We start from the raw sequence: 20,341 nt of genomic DNA on the forward strand, positions 1-20,341 counted from the left end.
TCAAATCATGAATAATGGCTGCAGGAGCTGGTCAGAAGCTGGAAATTCTTCAGCAAATGACTCACTTCCTGACACTTTAAAGCATTCCCACCAACTACAAGGATTAAGTCAGGAATGTGATGGAACATTCTTCATTTGCCTAGAAGCGTACAGCTCCAACAAAGTCAAGGAACTCGAGGTAAAGCAGGGCACATGATTCACACCCCATCCTGCAACTAGGATACTCATTCCCTTTACCATGGGCATAATGTGATTGTTGTGTGTGCCATGTACAAGATGCATTCTAGCAACTTGCCAAGGCTTCAAGCACATCCCAAACTTATGACCTCTGTCAGCTAGAATGACAAGGGCAGCAAACACATTGGATCATCATCAGCCTGCTCTACCATTCAATACTATCATAGCTGGTCTTCCACCTGAATTCCACTTGCCTGCTTGATCCCCCAAATCACGCATCATCCTGACTTGGAAATATTTTCGTGTTCCTTCATGGACACTGGCCTAAACCTCCCAGTCCTGCCCACCACAGGAATCATCGCAGGGAGGATGGAGAATTCAACAGACTAGCAAAAGATCCGTTGACCTCGAGTGGGAATTTCCGGTCCTGGGCAGATGGAACCGGAAAATTCTGCCCACTGAATCAAAATCCTGGATGTCCCTACCAACTCGCATTCTGGGTGTACTGTCATCACACAGACAGCAACAATTCAAGAAGGCAGCTCACCATCACCTTCTCAAAGGCAGTTACGCATGGGCAATAAATACTAGTCTTGCCATAAATGAATGAAAAAATTATATTTAAAAACAGCTGATATCCACATCAGATTGTTCAATGGCAATGTATTGTATTCAATGACTTCTCTCTCAGATTGAACTTGAATTCAATCTGCTTCCGAAATGACCATTTTATATAGATTTGAAGGAATACTGTTTTGCTGAAATGACTTTATCCAAAAGCTTTGTCAGGCTGCTATTCCAAAACTTGCACGTATCCGTCATTACAAAATCTCCTTCCTGGTAATAGCATGAGTCTTTCAATGATCTCAGCAGCAATTCAGTGCAGAAAGGAAAAGGAGAAAGTCCAGGCATTAATCACTTACTTTCTGATTCATAGATTGGCTATTGGAATGATGCAGACAAGCTTGTTCTGATTCAGAATGAGATGATGTTCCCGAATGATTCTTCCGCCATGGAGAACAGGACCGTTTATGTCACTACAATACTGGTAAGCTAATTGTTTCTAGTTTATTTTCCCGCTAGCGACATGTGTGCTGCAAGTACATCCTATTTTCAATACTCACTTCACCAGTTTTAAAAGGCAGATTGTTATAACTTTTCTACTTAACCCATTATTGTTTCAATTGTGATCCAACGAGTTCTCCACATTTATATAATTTTTCCCCCCTGTATCTTAATCATGTGGCGTACTCTGTGGGAATGAAGTGGAGATGCCGGCGTTGGACTGGGGTGGGCACAGTAAGAAGTCTCACAACACCAGGTTAAAGTCCAACAGGTTTATTTGGAATCATGAGCTTTCGGAGCGCTGCTCCTTCATCAGGTGAGTGAAGGATGAAGGAGCAGTGTTCCGAAAGCTCGTGATTCCAAATAAACCTGTTGGACTTTAACCTGGTGTTGTGAGATTTCTTTCTATACTCTGTGGGGATTGTAATTATCGGATCTGCGGGCTGCACATTTGTGTATGGCAGCCCTGACAGAGTAACAATACTGCTGGCCACTCTTTCATCTCATCTACCATTTAAACTTTAAGCCTGCTTACCTTGAACTGATACAGATTTGGCAATTGCATTTTGTCACCAACTTTTTAATACTTGAAGCTTATGTGGCTCATTAAACTGTTGCTCAATAAATTCCAAACCAAGAAAAGAACATGAAACCAATAACTTGAAGGAGCATATGAAAAAAATTGTTCTACTGAAAGAAGTAAATAGGAAAGAAGTCTTTGGTTTGTGTGGGTGTCTGATACATGTGTGAGACGAGTTGCTCGAATTCCAACCTCTGTCTTCACTTTGCAGTGCGTGGCAGGGTAAAATCTTCAGTGACCCTCATAATATATCATCTGAGTTGCTTATTCCTGTTTGTCAATGTCAGAGCAGGGTCACAGAGTATCACAGGAAGGAATTCCTGCTGACAGCTAGTTTATATGATGTGTGAGATCAGCCTTCACACAAGCAGCATCAACACTGCAAGTGTGAAAAAGGGCTGAATCTTACAGTCCGTTTGCAATGAGGCTGGGAAGTAGGCAGGCGGCACCTTGGCACAGTGGTTGGCACTGCTGCCTCACAGCGTCAGGGACCCGGGTTCGATTCCCGGCTTGGGTCACTGTCTGTGCGGAGTCTGCACATTTTCCCCGTGTCTGCGTGGGTTTCCTCCGGGTGCTCCGGTTTCCTCCCACAGTCCAAAAGACGTGCTGGTTAGGTGCATTGGCCATGCTAAATTTTCCCTCAAGTACCCGAACAGGCGCTGGAGTGTGGTGACTAGGGGATTTTCACAGTAACTTCATTGCAGTGTTAATGTAAGCCTACTTCATAGAAATCATAGAAACCCTACAGTGCAGAAGGAGGCCATTAGGCCCATCGAGTCTGCACCGACCACAATCCCACCCAGGCCCTACCCCCACATATTTACCCGCTAATCCCTCTAACCTACGCATCCCAGGACTCTAAGGGGCAATTTTTTTTTTTAACCTGGCCAATCAACCTAACCCGCACATCTTTGGACTGTGGGAGGAAACCGGAGCACCCGGAGGAAACCCACACAGACACGAGGAGAATGTGCAAACTCCACACAGACAGTGACCCGAGCCGGGAATCGAACCCGGGACCCTGGAGCTGTGAAGCAGCAGTGCTAACCACTGTGCTACCGTGCCGCCCCTTGTGACACAAATAAATTTAAATGTAGGCTTGCAAAATGATGTGGAAAAACATTGACTGGCATTGCTGACATGTTCCTACCATGTCTTCATACCAGCGCCTGCCAGGAGCCCAATTGAGCCACTGAAGCCAAATAAAGGCCTCTTCCCATCTCTGCTGGAATTTTACCAACAGCTTTGCAGCTTGTCACCAGGTGGGGAGCAACCAGGTAAACTCTGGCAGCCTCCCTGTGGCTGGAGGGGCGGGTTTGAGTGCATTTTGACTATAGTTACTGTGGTGAACCATAGATGGTTACCACTATGGGTACTTGTACATATGTTACTCTGCTTGCTGTTGGGGTTAGGGTTGGGGTGTTCTACCTGTTGGTATTGTTCTGTGGTACACTCCGGTTGGCTCCGCCTTCCTATAGGGGTATAAAGGTCACTGCACTTCCTAGTGACCCTTTAGTCTAGGATTGTATTGTTAAGCAGTATGCTCTATTCTTGTTGCTAATAAAAGCCTTTATTTCCCGAGTACGATCGAGCATCTCGAGTGAATTAATCGCGCATCAGTTACCCTCCTGCCAATGGTACCACCTGCCCGATCTCACCAGGGCATGCCTGACTATTCCTTCCACCCCAATCACCACCTGCCTGTCTTCGAAGACGCACAGCAATTGATGTTTCCTCATCCTCCAGGTGCAGCCCAACCAGTAGTGGCATTACTGAGGTGGCTGAGTGACCAGCTTTCTGATTGGACCAGAGGCTCTGGAGAGGGTTATGATCATTAAAATGGACAAGCAGCCCCGGTGACAGACACTTAATTGACTGCCAGCGGCAAAATGCGGCCCTGGGTTCCACCACCCACTGAAAGGCAGGACTTTAGAAGGGGCGGCGAGAGGGGACAGGAGGATATTCAATTGCTAAAAAGTTGGATTAATCACTGTAAATGTGTCTACTGTTGTTTTAAGGAGTGGGTTTGGGATTGGATGAGTAAACTGTGAGACAGGTGAGTAATTGTGGTATTTAAATGAATTTCCATGTCTCATTTTTTAATCAGCAATTTGAATGTAAGGCCTACTATTTGGGTTTTCAAAGGAATGGTAAATCTGTCAATTGTAGTCCAAAAATCCCATCATCCTTAACTCTCAGCCAGAATAGCCATTCTAAAGCCACTATTGTTAAATCATTGTTGCAGCCAGTCTTTCTCCATCTACACACTGAACTTCGGACTGAGATTCCCTATGGAAAATCAGACACCCCAGTTCAAAGTGAAATGATTTTGAGTTGTGTCTGCAAATTGTAATAGATATTTTATACGTGGGAGTCATCATTCCTTCATCTTGCTGTGGAATTCTCAGTACAGTAAGAAGTCTCACAACACCAGGTTAAAGTCCAACAGGTTTATTTGGTAGCAAATACCATAAGCTTTCGGAGCACTGCTCCTTCGTCAGATGGAGTGGAAATGTGCTCTCAAACAGTGCAAACAGACACAAAATCAAGTTGCAGAATACTGATTAGAATGCGAATCCTACAACCAGCCAGGTCTTAAAGGTACAGACAATGTGGGTGGAGGGAACATTAAACACAGGTTAAAGAGATGTGTATTGTCTCCAGACAGAGACTTGATTTTGTGTCTGTTTGCACTGTTTGAGAGCACATTTCCACTCCATCTGACAAAGAAGCAGTGCTCCGAAAGCTTATGGTATTTGCGACCAAATAAACCTGTTGGACTTTAACCTGGTGTTGTGAGACTTCTTACTGTGTTCACCCCAGTCCAACGCCGGCATCTCCACATCATGAATTCTCAGTACCCATGATACTCCACTGCAGGGTTGTAATTATTAATTAAACTGTCAGTTTGGCTCCGTTGAGAGGACTCTTAACCCTAGATCAGCTTAAGATGGACTTGAGTACAAAGTCTGGATTGACATTCCTCTGCAATATTGAGGAATTGCTGGATTTTCTGATATACCAAACTATTACTGAGACATAGGGAAAGCTGTAGCAATGCCACTGCAGCCATTTCTGGGAACGCCAATGCCATTAAATCTCAAGCAGGCAGTCTGCTACTTAACTTCAGGGATCCCATGCCTTTGAAGGTGAGAAACCCATCTCTGCAAGAGCTGGGGCTACTCAGAGGGCTGGCAGCTCCATAGGAAGCCCTGCAAGAGGACCCAGACCAGAGGCATCTCTGGAGCTCAAGAAGAAAGTGAGGGGTGCAGGAGGGCCAGGGTCAGTCTGTTCTGACCAGAGGCAGGCAGGTGGATAGGGGCAATGGGAAGGTTGGATTTCAGTGGGATCCTTACTGCCACTGCTACCCTCCATTGGAGACAAGTAACCAATCAGAAAGGCCTTCGCAAATCCACAAGCAGGAGGCCAGGATATACCAGGTGGCCTGCTGATGTGGCATGGCCCCTCCTCAGCTTCGAATTGAGCTGGCCTGGGGTTGGGAATGTCAACACCAGCCTTCCTCGCCCCTGACTTAATTGGAGTAGTCAGGAGGTGATGACCTCTCCACTCCTCATCTTCCTCCCAGCCCACTCTTGGAGGTGCATTACATTTCACCCATAAATTGCAGCTCTAACTGCCTGCAGGTGAGTGACAAAACATGGCAAATATATTCTATTCCCAGCACTGACTTCATTCAATTTGATTAAATAGAGAGAGAAAAAAAAATCATAAAACAGGACGATTGAAAGGAACCACTGTATTTTCTGTAATAAAAGCAGAAATCATGCAAAGCAAAAAATGTTATGAAGGCCCCCAAATTATACTTAAGAAAAATCACTTGCTTTCTAGCAGAAGAACAGATCAGTTCTTGGGACCTAGAGAAGGAAAGAGAGAAATGCACAGTAAATAAGTACAACAGGACATACTTGGGATCGCTGACACAAAACTAGTGCAGGGAATATTAAGTAATATTATATATATTATTAAGTAAGGGTTGCTTTCCTAATTTCTTTATCAAAGATTAAGAGCTGTTCCAGATGCATCTACGAAAGCTTGTCTTGTATGAGCAGATTCTTAGTCAACTTGTCTTTCATCAGTAAATATCTGCTTCCTGAACCAATTTATAGTCCCAGGCAGTGACCTGGCAGTTTAAATCAAATATATAATTAGTTGAATTAAATTGGCAGCAGATTTCTTTGCTGATCCTATTTGAATATATTCCCATTTCAGAGTGGAGTTGGCGGAGGGCTAATGACACTGGCTTAATTAGCTGCCTTTCCACCTCTGTTTACTTGCAACATTCTGAGCCTGGAGTGGAGACTTCCAAATCTTTAAACAGAGGCACTACGAGTAAAACAGGCCTCCCTTACCAAGAGGGACAAAGTCCCTTTCAGATCAGATAAACAGGAATTGCAAATTGTCAGAATCTAATTGCTAAAGGGAAGCTTCGGAACAAATGGCTTTGATGAATAAGCCTCTGGCTTGTTACACTTTTACAGAATTAGAGCAGTTAATTACATTAATCTGAACACTGACCACATTACAACCTCTTTATGTCATGCGCATGAGAAGACTGGCAGTGCTTAGTCTTCTGTGACAATTGAAAATTTATTGCCCACCTGCAAGTATAAATCATTGCTGCCGATGGATGTTTGCCTCTGAATCATTCACGTAATAGAATGATATAAAGAGAAACTATGAATGGTGAAAATATGAAACAAAATCATAAAACCTGGGAAATACTCAGAGGATCCATAGGAATCAGGAAAGAGAACAGATAATTTAATATTATCACAAGCAGGTTTACATTAACACTGCAATGAAGTTATTGTGAAAACCTTCTAGTTGCCACGCTGCGGCACCTGTTCGAGTTCTCTGAGGGAGAATTTAGATGGACAATGCACCTAACCAGCACGTCTCTCAGACTGTGGGATGAAACCGGAGCACCCGGAGGAAACCCACGCAGACACAGGGAGAACGTGCAGACTCCACACAGACAGTGACCCAAGCCAGGAATCGAACCCAGGTCCCTGGCGCTGTGAAGCAGCAGTGCTAACCACTGTGCCACCGTGCTGTCCCTTTGTAATGGAATTACTTGTGTTTCTAGCACCTACAGAGATGCTTAATCATGAAAATCTATTACTTTGTGATAAATTGATGTTACTTTCAAATGCAAAACTGCCCTGCTCTCTACATAGAGAAGTTGGATTTGGATTGGTTCCTCCTGTAAGCCTGTGATGATTAATTCACCAAAATACGTAGGGCAGAATCTTCCACATTTCGTCCCTACTGGATCAGTGGGAGCATTTGCAGGTTGAGAACCCAATTTGTGAATCAGTAGGCACACTCAATGCTCTTTCCAAGAGTCACGGCATTAACATTCCACTTACAGGTTCCCTGAACAATCAGGGAGGGATGAGCAGGATGACTTGCCCATTCTGCCGAAGGAAAGAATTTCTACTTAAAGGAGCTAATGTGAGATACAAAGCCACATCAGCACTGGGAATTTTGAGGTTGCAGCAACCATCAGGATGAAAAGGAGACCTGAGAAGCCCGCTCCCCACTAGGTGCTTCACTTTTATCTGGAGATCTTGCTGCAGGACCTGATAGGCTGCACTGAGGTGAGCTCTTCCAAGGACAGGAGAATTAGGAAACCTCTCCAACCAATCAAATGTAGATGGAAGTGATCAAAGAAGTCAGTGGCAGAGGAGTGGTTCCTCCAGCTGGATACAGTGCAATGAGGATCCAGTACCTTTAGACGGTGGGATAAGTGAATTTCAGGACCCCACACTTTGACTTGCCTCGCTTTCTCCTGCAGAGCACTCCTCAGGTCAACACATCTTGCTGCTCCATTCATTGCTGTCTCTCTCCAAGAAGCTCATATTCCATCTGAACAGCCAAAATTCCCACTGGCCCTCAGCCTTTTATTTAACATTAGGATGTGAACGTTGCTGGCAAGTTGAGCATTTATTGCCCATCCTTAATTGCCCTTGAGACAGTGGTGGTGAACCATATTCTTGAACTGCTGTAGCTCATGTGGTGTGGGTATTTCTGTGGTGCTGTTAAGAAGGCAGTTCCAGCATTTTGACTCAGAGGCAGTAAAGGAACAACAACCCAGTTCCAAATCAGGATGGTGTCCGGCTTCGAGGGGAACTTGAAGGTGGTGGTGTTCGCATGCGTCTGCTCTTGTCCTTCTGGGTGGTAACGAACACTGGTTTGGGAGGTGCTGTTGAAAGCGCCTTGGCACATTGCTACAGTCCATCCATTGAGGAACCATTGAGTGATGGAGGAGCCTCAGAACCTGACTTTGTTCAACAGGTACAAGGTGCTGTACAAAAAAGGGCTGTAGAGTAGATGAGAAAATCATGGGGCAGAATAGCAATGATATGAGGCAGTGATATGAGGCAATACAGTCAGGGTAATTAATACTGCTCTCTGCAGCCATGGATAGGGAACTCCGAAGGTTTTGTTGCCTCCTCAGTGCCTGAGTTAAGGACATGTCTTTGTGGCTGGAGAGGAGCCTGGAGTAGGTAGGGGAGGATCCAGTTATTATGATCCGCATGAGAATTAGTGACATGGGTCGAACCATGAATGATTTTCTGTGAAACAAGTTTGAGGTGTTGGGATCCAAATTAGAGCACAGATCATTAAAGGTCATAATCTCTGGATTATTACATGTGCCACATGCTAATTAGCAAAGGATTGAGAGGTGTCTACTCTAATGCCAGGAGTATAGTGAATAAACAACTAGCTAAAGGAGGAGAGGGCTTGGGAGATGTTAGTAGCGCTTCAACAAACCGGGTCCAGATAAAGGCTGGCATAAAGTCACTTTGCCTGAATGCACGAAGCATTCGAAACAAAGTAAATGAGTTGATGGCACAAATCCATACAAATGAATATGATCTAGTGTCCATCACAGAAACGTGGTTGCAGGGTGACCGGGACTGGGAACTGAATATACAGGGTTATCAGGCATTTAGGAAGGATAGACAGGTAGAAAAAGGAGGTGGGGTAGCTTTGTTAATAAAGGCTAATATCAGGACGGTAGCGAGAGACGACATAGGCTGTAAGGAGCAAAACGTGGAATCGTTGTGGGTGGAGATAAGGAATAGTAGGGGGAGAAAGACACTGGTAGGCGTGGTCTATAGGCCCCCAAATAATAACTTAGAGGTGGGGAGGGCTATAAACAAGCAAATAATGGATGCGTGCAAAAGTGGAACGGCAATAATCATGGGGGATTTTAACCTACATATTGATTGGTCGACTCAAATTGGACGTGGAGGGCTTGAGGAAGAGTTCTTGGAATGCTGTCGGGATTGTTTCATTGAACAGTATGTTACAGAACCTACGAGAGAGCGAGCTATCTTGGATCTGGTTCTGTGCAATGAGACAGGTAGGATTAAGGATCTTCTTGTGAAGGATCCTCTTGGGATGAGTGATCATAATATGGTGGAATTTCTGATACAGATGGAGGGTGAGAAAGTAGTGTCCCAAACCAGTGTCCTCTGCTTGAACAGAGGGGAGTACGATAGGATGAGGGTGGAATTGGCTAATGTAGACTGGGCGAGCAGACTGGTAGGTAGGACAGCTGAGGAACAGTGGAGGATTTTTAAGGAGATTTTTTTAAGTACTCAGCAAAAATATATTCCGGTGATAAAGAAGGACTGCAAGAAAAAGGATAACCGGACGTGGATAACGAAGGAAATAAAGGAGAGTATTAAAATAAAATCAGATGCGTACAGAGTGGCCAAAAATAGTGGAGAATTAGTGGATTGGGAAAGCTTTAAAGAAAAACAAAGAACGACTAAGAAAGCGATTAAGAAAGGAAAGATAGATTATGAAACTAAACTAGCTCAAAATATAAAAAATGATAGTAAAAGTTTTTACAAGTATATAAAAAGAATAGAGTGGCTAGAGTGAATGTTGGACCCTTGGAAGATGAGAGGGTGGATTTAATAGTGGAAAACGAGGAAATGGCTGAGACTTTAAATAAGTTCTTTGTGTCGGTCTTCACGGTGGAAGACACAAATAGTTTGCCGAATATTAGAGATCGAGAGTTGGTGGGAGGGGAGGTCCTTAATACAATTACTGTTACTAAGGAGGTGGTGCTTGGTAGACTAATAGGACTGAAGGTAGACAAGTCCCCGGGCCCGGATGGAATGCATCCCAGGGTACTGAAAGAAATGGCTGAGGTAATAGCAGATGCGTTAGTAGTAATTTATCAAAATTCGCTGGACTCTGGGGTAGTGCCGGCTGACTGGAAAACAGCTACTGTTACGCCGCTGTTTAAAAAAGGAAGTAGACAAAAGGCGGGTAACTACAGGCCGGTTAGCTTAACGTCCGTAGTTGGGAAGATGCTAGAGTCCATTATTAAAGAGGAAATAACAGAGCACCTGAATAAGAATGGTTCGATCAAGCAGACGCAGCATGGATTCGTGAAGGGAAAGTCGTGTTTGACGAATCTACTGGACTTTTATGAAGATGTCACTCGTGCGGTTGACAGAGGGGAACCGGTGGATGTGGTGTTTTTAGATTTCCAGAAGGCGTTCGATAAGGTGCCTCACAAAAGGTTGCTGCAGAAGATTGGGGTACACGGAGTTAGGGGTAAGGTGTTGGCGTGGATTGGCTATCTAACAGGAAGCAGAGAGTTGGGATATATGGGTGCTTTTCTGGTTGGCAGTTGGTGACCAGTGGCGTGCCGCAGGGATCGGTGCTGGGGCCTCAATTGTTTACCATTTACATAGATGATCTGGAGGAGGGGACTGAATGTAGGGTATTCAAGTTTGCTGATGACACGAAGGTGAGTGGGAAAGCGAATTGCGTGGAGGACGCGGAAAGTCTGCAGAGAGATTTGGATAGGCTGAGCGAGTGGGCGAGGATCTGGCAGATGGAATATAACGTTAGCAAATGTGAGGTTATCCACTTTGGAAGAAATAATAGTAAATTGGAATATTATTTAAATGGAGAAAAATTACATCGTGCGACTGTGCAGAGGGACCTGGGGGTCCTTGTGCACGAATCGCAAAAACTCAGTCTGCAGGTGCAGCAGGTGATCAAGAGGGCGAATGGAATGTTGGCCTTTATCGCGAGGGGGATAGAATATAAAAGCAGGGAGGTCTTGCTGCAACTGTACAAGGCACTGGTGAGGCCGCAACTGGAGTACTGTGTGCAGTTTTGGTCCCCTTATTTGCGAAAGGATATATTGGCCTTGGAGGGAGTGCAGAGAAGGTTCACCAGGTTGATACCGGAGATGAGGGGTGTAGCTTATGAGGAGAGATTAAACAGATTGGGTCTGTACTCGTTGGAGTTTAGAAGGATGAGGGGTGATCTTATAGAGACATATAAGATAATGAAGGGGCTGGAGAGGGTAGAGGTGGAGAGATTCTTTCCACTTAGAAGGGAAACCAGAACTAGAGGGCACAGCCTCAAAATAAGGGGGGGCCGGTTCAGAACAGAGTTGAGGGGGAACTTCTTCTCTTAGAGGGTAGTGAATCTCTGGAATTCTCTGCCCATTGAAGTGGTGGAGGCTTCCTCATTGAATATGTTTAAATCACGGGTAGATAGTTTTCTGATCGATAAGGGAATTAGGGGTTATGGGGAGCAGGCGGGTAAGTGGAACTGATTCGCTTCAGATCAGCCATGATCTTGTTGAATGGCGGGGCAGGCTCGAAGGGCCAGATGGCCTACTCCTGCTCCTATTTCTTATGTTCTTATGTTCAAGGAGATTACTTAATTAAACATGTGACTTAAAGCATTGTGTGCGAAGAAGGGGTTTTGATTCATGGGGCACTAACATTAGTATTCAGGGAAGAAGAAGCTATTCTGTTGTGAGGAGTTCCACATAAATCGAGATGGGACCTGGCCTCTTGTGTGACTAGGACAGTGGACAGGGCTTTAAACTAACAGACGGGATGTGGGTTCGGGAGAAAGGAGATTTAGAAATACAAAAAGAAATGTCAAGGCAACAGACCAGTGTTGAAATGTTGGCGAGACAAGTGACAGGAAAGGACAGAGTTTAACATTAATTGTGCACCAGTAAATAAGGTTAATGCAGAGAATTGTAGCAAAAAATGAAAATAAAGCTTCTTTATCTGAATGCACAAAGCATCTGCAATAAACTAGATGAATTAGTGGCACAAATACAGGTGAATGATTTAGATTTAATTGCCATTCCAGTGATATGGTCACAGGATCAAAGTTGGGAAATAAATATTCCAGGATACACATTATTTCAAAAGGACAGACAGACTGTCAAAACATAAGGGGTAACCTTGATAGTAAAAGATGACATAATCACATTAATGAGAAAGGATCTCAGAAGATTATGAAGTACAAACTGTGTGTGGAAATTAGGAACTGCAAAAGCCAGAAAATGCTGGAGTTATAGGTCTCCTAACTGTAGTTATGTTGTTGGACAGATCATTACATAAGAAATTATTGGTGCTTGTAATAAAGGAAATGTAATATTTGTGGGGGACTTTAATATTCATTTAGACAATCAAATTGGCAAGTTTGGACAAGAAAATGAGTTTATGGGATGTTTTCATGTTGGTTTCCTGGAGCAATAAATAATGGAACTGACTAGGGATAAAGCTGTCTTAGATCTAATATAATGTAATGAGATGAAGTTAATAAGTAATGTCACAGTAAAAGCTCCACTGGGAAATAGTGATCATAATATCATTGAATTCCATGTTAAAATTGAAAGTGACATATTCCAATCAAAATCAAGAATTTTGAACTTAAAGCCAATTGAATAGATATTGATAAAAAGTGAAAAAGCAGAAAGTAAGAGGGTAAACCAGCCAGAAATATAGGGGGCGATTCTCCCAAAGGCACTGAATTGGTGGGAAAACTGTTCTAGATCACGACTGATTTGTCAGTGCAGCTTCACACTTGAATCTCCACACTCTGTGCAATGCAGAGGTCACAATCGGGAATCTCATTAAAAACCCAGGGGGGCGAGGTCTATTCGTGCTGGAGTCTGACAGCTCTGGAACTCTGCGCATGCACAGCGGTCCCGATCTGTCAGTCTCCCCGCGTGTGGCCAGCTCAATCGCTGGCCAGCCCAGAAAGCCCACAGTGCTGCCCCTCCAGTCCCCCCACCAGGGCCCGATTGCGGCCCCCACGGTAATTCTCAGGCCAGGCCCGACCCCCCCCCCCCCCCCCCCCGCCCCAGTCCTGGAGCACCCTGATGTCCAGCCCACCCCACTAGCAGTGGCAATCCCACCATCCCCTTCACCCCAGCAGACCTCCCCCCCTCCAATGACCCCCCTCCCCCCGGGGTCAGACCCCCCTCCGAGAGGCAGACCCCCCCGGCAGACCACCACCCTCCCCCAACCCGCCCTGATTGCCGGCCTCCCTCCAGCGCAGACCGATCCCCATGCGGGACCCCCACCCCCCAATCGACCCTAGGCCCCACCCACAATAGGCCCCACCCCTTTGGCACTGCCCAATGCCCACTGGGCAGTGTCAAAGTGCCTCCTGGGCATGGGTACTTTGCCCTTTGGACAGTGCCAGGAGGCACAGGCTGGCACTGCCAGGGTGCCCATGCCCAGGTGGCACTACCCCACCTACCCACTGCCCGACCCCCTGGGGTGCTCCGATTGTACCCCCTTCATTCCGGCAGGGTCTCCCGCTAGTTCCTCAAACGTGGGGAGCTACTCTAAACTCTGCTGGAATGAAGTACTCCTGGCGGGCAAGTTCCTGATAATCACTTGCAAAAAATATTTAAACTACATTAAAAAAAGATTCAAATGATTTACCTGTCTTCCCGCTGATTTCCAGCGTGGTCTGGACTGCTACTGTTGTCCGGCTCTGGGAGATCTCATACGTTCCCGGGGCATGCGCAAATCTTGGAAAAAGGCTGACGATGCGATTCTCCCGACCGGACCCGCCAGAAAAGTTGCGGGTCGCGATGGGCGAATCGGACCCATAAAAACAGATTGTAGGAGCTTTTATAAGTTTCTCAAAAGGAAGGGAGTAGCTAAACTAAATGTTTATCAACCGTGGGTCTTTATTCCTTGGAGTTAATCTTGATCAATTAGGCCAGTGGGCTGACGAATGGCAGATGGAGTTTAATTTAGACAAATGCAAGGTGATGCATTTTGGTAGATTGAACCAGGGCAGGACTTACTCAGTTAATGGTAGGGCCTTGGGGAGAGTTACAGAACAAAGAGATCTAGGGGTACATGTTCATAGCTCCTTGAAAGTGGAGTCACAGGTGGACAGAGTGGTGAAGAAGGCATTCGGCATGCTTGGTTTCATCAGTCAGAACATTGAATACAGGAGTTGGGACATCTTGTTGAAGTTGTACAAGACATTGGTGAGGCCACACTTGGAATACTGTGTGCAGTTCTGGTCACCCTATTGTAGAAAGGATATTATTAAACTAGAAAGAGTGCAGAAAAGATTTACTAGGATACTACCGGGATTTGATGGTTTGAGTTATAAGGAGAGGCTGGATGGACTGGGACCTTTTTCTCAGGAGCGTAGGAGGCTGAGGGGTGACCTTATAGAGGTCTATAAAATAATGAGGGCGTAGATCAGCTAGATAGTCAATATCTTTTCCCAAAGGTAGGGGAGTCTAAAACTAGAGGGCATAGGTTTAAGGTGGGAGGGGAGAGATACAAAAGTGTCCAGAGGGCCAATTCTTTCACACACAGGGTGGGGAGTGTCTGGAACAAGCTGCCAGAAGTAGTAGTAGAGGCGGATACAATTTTGTCTTTTAAAAAGCATTTAGATAGTTACATGGATAAGATGGGTGTAGAGGGATATGGGCCAAATGCGGGCAATTGGGAGTAGCTTCGGGGTTTAAAAAAAAGGGCGGCATGGACAAGTTGGGCCGAAGGGCCTGTTTCCATGCTGTAAACCTCTATGAGTTTAGAAGAGTGCGGGGTGATCTTATTCAAACATATAAGACCCTATAGGGCTTTACAGGGTGGATGGTGAGATGTTTTCACGAGTGGAAGAGTCTCGAACAAAGGGACATAGCTACAAAATAAAAGGCCAATCATTTAAAGCTGAGGTGTATAGAAATTCCTTCCTGCAGAGGGTGGCAAATCTCTGGAATTCTCTGCTCCAAAGGATAGTGAAGGCTGGATCATTAGAAGTATTTAACGTGGAGATGGGTAAATATTTGATAGAATGAATAATAGAGGGCTGTGGAGAAATGGTACAGAAAAGGGATCGAGGCCGGCATAGATCAGCCATGATCGTACTGAATGGCTGGGCAAGCTTCATGGGCTGAGAGGCCCACTCCTGCTTCTATTCCTTGTGAAATCAGAGAGTAAACCTCATTTTTATGAGAATTCCAAGATTGAATAAATGCATGAGAGAAAAAGAGAAAAAGTTGACCAATGCCTCAATATTAATAAGACAAGCCAAGACTTTCATAAGAACATAGGAGCAGGAGTAAGCTGTTCGGACCATCGAGCCTGCTGCCATTCAGTAAGATCATGATTGATTTAATATGGCCTTAACTCCACTTTCAAATCTGTTCCCCTTGTCAATTAAAAATCTGTCTATCTCAGCCTTGAATGTATTCAATGACCCAACCTCCACTGCTTGTTAGGGATGGGCATTCCAGCAACTAACAACCCTCTGAAAGAAGAAATGGGAAGCACCTTATTTTGAAACTGTGCCCCTAGTTCGAGGTTTCCGATGGGGTATTTATTCTGTCAAGCCCCCTCAGAATCTTCTTTCTGTCAATAAGATCACATCTCATTCTTCTAAATTCCATTGAACACAGGCCGAACCTGCTCAACCTTTCCTCTCGAGACAAATGCGTCATCCTTAGACAGCACCTTCCAAACCCACGATCACTTCCATCTAGTGACAAGGGCAACAGATACGTGGGGACATCACCACATGGAAGTTCCTCTCCAAGGCACTCACCATCCTGACTTGGAAAAATGTTGCCGTTCCTTCACTGATGCTGGGTCAAAATCCTGGGATTCTCTCCTTTATCATAGAATCCCTACAGTGCAGAAGGAGGCCATTCGGCCCACCGACTCCGCACTGACCACAATCCCACCCAGGCCCCATTCCTGTAACCCCACAGATTCACCCTGCCAATTCCCCTGACATTAGGGTCAATTTAGCATGGCCAATCCACCTAACCCGCACATCCTTGGACTGTGGGAGACTGTGGGAGGAAGCTGGAGCACCTGGAGGAAACCCACGCAGACGTGGGGAGAATGTGCAAACTCCACACAGACAGTGGCCCGAGGCCGGAATTGAACCCAGGTCCCTTGCACTGTGAGGCAACAGTGCTAACCACTGTGCCTTAATGGCATTGTGGGTTAACCTACAGCACCTGCAGCATTTCAAGAAGGCAGCTCGCCACCACCCTCTCAAGGGCAACTAGGCATGGGTAATAAATGCTGGCCAGCTAGTGATGCCCATGTCCCACGAATGAATAAAGAAAAATTTGCTTTCCCACCTTGGTTACAGTACAGTCGTTCCCTTCAGTATTCCTGGATTCAACCCTGCTCTGTGCTAAATTAACTTACATCCCTTCTGGTTGTTTCTGTAACTGTTACCAATGTTTCTGGGTGAGCAATGGGTATCTATCTTGGATTAGTAATGACAGAGAACATGAGGTACACCCTGAACCTCTTTCAACTAAAACAAAGAAATTCAGATTCTATAAGTTGACAAGTAAAATCTTTGAAATTAAAACCGTGTGAATGTATCTGATTCACTATAAGTGCTGTGAGAGTTACCTCTATTACTGTAATGAAATCCTATTGATCTTGCCTTTATTTCAATGTTACAGTGTGGTAAGCAGAATAGAATCAAGCCTAGATGTGAACTCTTCACATAATATCATAACTTAAAACAAATCACCTCTTTTTATACATTCAAATCTCCCGTTTATTTCCCTTAACTCTGTGATTGATTGTAAGTTTGTGTATTGCCTAATGCGGTGTTATCCTCTGCACTCTCAACCACTCCCAGTTTTACCCTGTGATGTATTAGTTTTCAAGCTGCCAGTTCAATCAATTGCTGAGGTGATCAGGGCCTTTGTACGCTTCTGATATAATCATGGACTCATTATCATCTGTCGCTCTGTCCTTTCTGCTCGTTTTCAACATAACCCCTACTTCTCATGCCTCAACAAAGACATTTACCCATTTGAAATAGCAGTCAGAGCAATGCCATGCAACGTTCTGTGTTCATCTATTTATATCACCAGCAGCTAATTCTGGTTTATATATATATGTATGTGTATATATATATATATATATATATATATATATATATTGTATATATATATATAGAATTATTAGGGCAATAATTTGGTGCAGCAACAGCATGGACTATGATTACAGCACAATTCTGTATGAAGGTACAGAGACCCCCAGATTTTGAAATTTGCTGAGTGAACTTATCAAAGCAACGCACTTGCCTTTATCATTAAGCAGTCCATCTGGATTGTCATGTAGGTGACTCTTTAAAACGGCGCTCAGCTGTTAACAATGCTGCTCGCCAGTACTTTAGGCTGTGGTTACTATGCCTGTCAAAATCCATTACCATAACTGGATTGCACTAGATTTCTTAATTCATTAAAATCAGTCAGCAGGAAACTGGGATGTTTTACAATCAATTTTTTTCAAGTGCCACAAATGCCCTGAGAACGCCAGAATGGCATCTGTGGTCCCACAAAGTCTTGTCAGGCGGTGATAGTGGACGCCATGGGTGCGATCTTACCTGCTGTTCATGCCACGCTCTCACTGCAGCGAGGTCGGAGAATTTGGCAGCCAGCCAAATCTCCGTTAACTGCAGCGGGATGGGAAATGCCCACCAAGGTGAACGGTGGTAGAATTCCGGCCCATATTAGTGAAAGCGGGTGGATCATGAGGAAACAATTCTTCTACCTGAATCACAGTGAGGACCACAATGTGAGATATCTGTGTGTTCATAAAGAGCTTCGCATGGAAGTCCTCCACCTGCTGCAGTCACTACAGCAGGGAAATGACAGCATTTCCAGTGAAGATGACGGTCAGGAAGAACTTTTTTGAGCCTTGGTCCTTCCGGACTGGAGCAAGAGATGTTTGGAGTGTTCCGCATGTTACCAACCACAGTTGTGTAAAGGAGGTCGCTGAGCTTCTCTACTTAATCACAGCTAACCACATTCCATTTCACATGCTTTGGCTATGATAGTAAGCCTCCCCATAGTGCAAGGTGCCATTGACTGCACATCACTTTGCGAGTGCCCCATGCCAACTAAATCAGATATGAAAAGGATTCTACGTTCTCAATATCCAGTGGATATGTGACAATATGCAGTGAATCATGCAGGTCAATGCTCAGTATGCTAACAGCAGCCTTTATTCTGCAGTGGTGCACTGTGCCAGCTGCATTTGAGCCAGCACTGCAAGTTTGTAGTGTGGAGCAGGAGTAAGTAAGAGGTTTCTGTTTAGAACATCTGAAATGTGCAAATCAGAAGCGTGGGGGATGAGGGAAGAAGGATTGGGTGTGTGGATACTTTTATTTTCATGGTCATCCCAATAATGGCTAGTACCATCTCCTCCATGATGATTAGAGCATGCAGGCTCAGGTAACTCTTGTTGTCCATGGACATGCACCACCCTGTCCTTTAAGAGAAAGGGAAGTGTGTCAGCTAATATTATGAATCTGTTCCAGTGATTCAGCTGTCATGGTTGAGAAACTATGATGTAGAGATGACGGCATTGGACTGGGGTGGGCACAGTAAGAAGTCTTACAACACCAGGTTAAAGTTTAGAAGCTGGCAGTGTACGCAAGCTATGAGCTGTGGATGTGTGGCTTACAGCAGTGTTAAGTGTGTGCGGCTGTGGTGGTACACATGTATGAACATCAAGATTTGTGATCCTAATTATGAGAGTACTGGACAAGCTGGATACTTGTTAGGATCTGGCTTTGTAGAACACACATATTTAATGAATATCATGCATGGAAGAACCCAAGGTAAGAAAATAAGCAGCAGGGCTCTAAGATGAAATTGAAACACCAAAGGAACCCTTACTATACAAACTCGAACAAAACACAAGCAATAATTTGGTACTGGGTAATGAACCAGGCCAGGTGTTAGATTTGGAGGTAGGTTAGCACTTTGGTGATAGTGACCACAATTCGGTTACGTTTACTTTAAGGATGGAAAGGGAGAGGTATATACCGCAGGGCAAGTGTTATAGCTGGGGGAAAGGAAATTATGATGTGATTAGGCGAGATTTAAGATGCATAGGATGGGGAAGAAATCTGCAGGGGATGGGCACAATTGAAATGTGGAGCTTGTTCAAGGAACAACTACTGCGTGTCCTTGATAAGTATGTATCTGTCAGGCAGGGAGGAAGTGGTCGAACGAGGGAACCGTGGTTTACTAAAGAAGTTGAATCTCTTGTGAAGAGGAAGAAGGAGACTTATGTAAAGATGAGACGTGAAGGCTCAGTTAGGGCGCTTGAGAGTTACAAGTTAGCCAGGAAGGACCTGAAGAGTGAGCTAAGAAGAGCCAGGAGGGGACATGAGAAGTCTTTGGCAGGTAGGATCAAGGAAAACTCTAAAGCTTTGTATAGGTATGTCAGGAATAAAAGAATGACTAGGGTAAGATTAGGGCCAGTCAAGGACAGTAGTGGGAAGTTGTGTGTGGAGTCCGAAGAGATAGGAGAGGCGCTAAATGAATATTTTTCGTCAGTATTCACACAGGAAAAAGACAATGTTATCGAAGAGAATACTGAGATACAGGCTATTACACTAGACAGGATTGAGGTTCATAAGGAGGAGGTGTTAGCAATTCTGGAAAGTGTGAAAATAGATAAGTCCCCTGGGTCGGATGGGATTTATCCTAGGATTCTCTGGGAAGCTAGGGAGGAGATTGCAGAGCCTTTGGCTTTGATCTTTATGTTGTCATTGTCTACAGGAATAGTGCCAGAAGACTGGAGGATAGCAAATGTTGTCCCCTTGTTCAAGAAGGGGAGTAGAGACAACCCTGGTAATTATAGACCAGTGAGCCTTACTTCTGTTGTGGGCAAAGTTTTGGAAAGGATTATAAGAGATAGGATTTATAATCATCTAGAAAGGAACAATTTGATTAGGGATAGTCAATACGGTTTTGTGAAAGGTAGGTCGTGCCTCACAAACCTTATTGAGTTCTTTGAGAAGGTGACCAAAGAGGTGGACGAGGGCAAAGCAGTTGATGTGGTGTATATGGATTTCAGTAAAGCGTTTGATAAGGTTCCCCATGGTAGGCTATTGCAGAAAATACGGAGGCATGGGATTGAGGGTGATTTTGCGGTTTGGATCAGAAATTGGCTAGCTGTAAGAAGACAGAGGGTGGTGGTTGATGGGAAATGTTCATCCTGGAGTTCAGTTACTAGTGGTGTACCGCAAGGATCTGTTTTGGGGCCACTGCTGTTTGTCATTTTTATAAATGACCTGGATGAGGGTGTAGAAGGATGGGTTAGTAAATTTGCGGATGACACTAAAGTCGGTGGAATTGTGGACAGTGCGGAAGGATGTTGCAGGTTACAGAGGGAC

General features: G+C 44.8%; 1 protein-coding gene across 9 annotated transcripts in view; it reads left to right on the forward strand.

The window, feature by feature from the left end:
* LOC144500057 (glutamate receptor 4) overlaps positions 1–20,341 on the forward strand; it is a 284,546-nt gene that overhangs the window by 182,644 nt on the left and 81,561 nt on the right. For 8 of the 9 annotated variants that reach the window (XM_078222823.1, XM_078222824.1, XM_078222828.1 and 5 more), the window contains exon 9: positions 1,115–1,225. The exons of the other annotated variant lie outside the window; for it this stretch is intronic. In XM_078222823.1, coding sequence (XP_078078949.1) covers positions 1,115–1,225 — 111 coding nt within the window. The remainder of the gene's footprint in view (positions 1–1,114; positions 1,226–20,341) is intronic. 9 annotated transcript variants of the gene reach the window in all.

The sequence above is a fragment of the Mustelus asterias genome, chromosome 10, assembly GCF_964213995.1.
Source record: "Mustelus asterias chromosome 10, sMusAst1.hap1.1, whole genome shotgun sequence".
Classification (NCBI taxonomy): domain Eukaryota; kingdom Metazoa; phylum Chordata; class Chondrichthyes; order Carcharhiniformes; family Triakidae; genus Mustelus; species Mustelus asterias.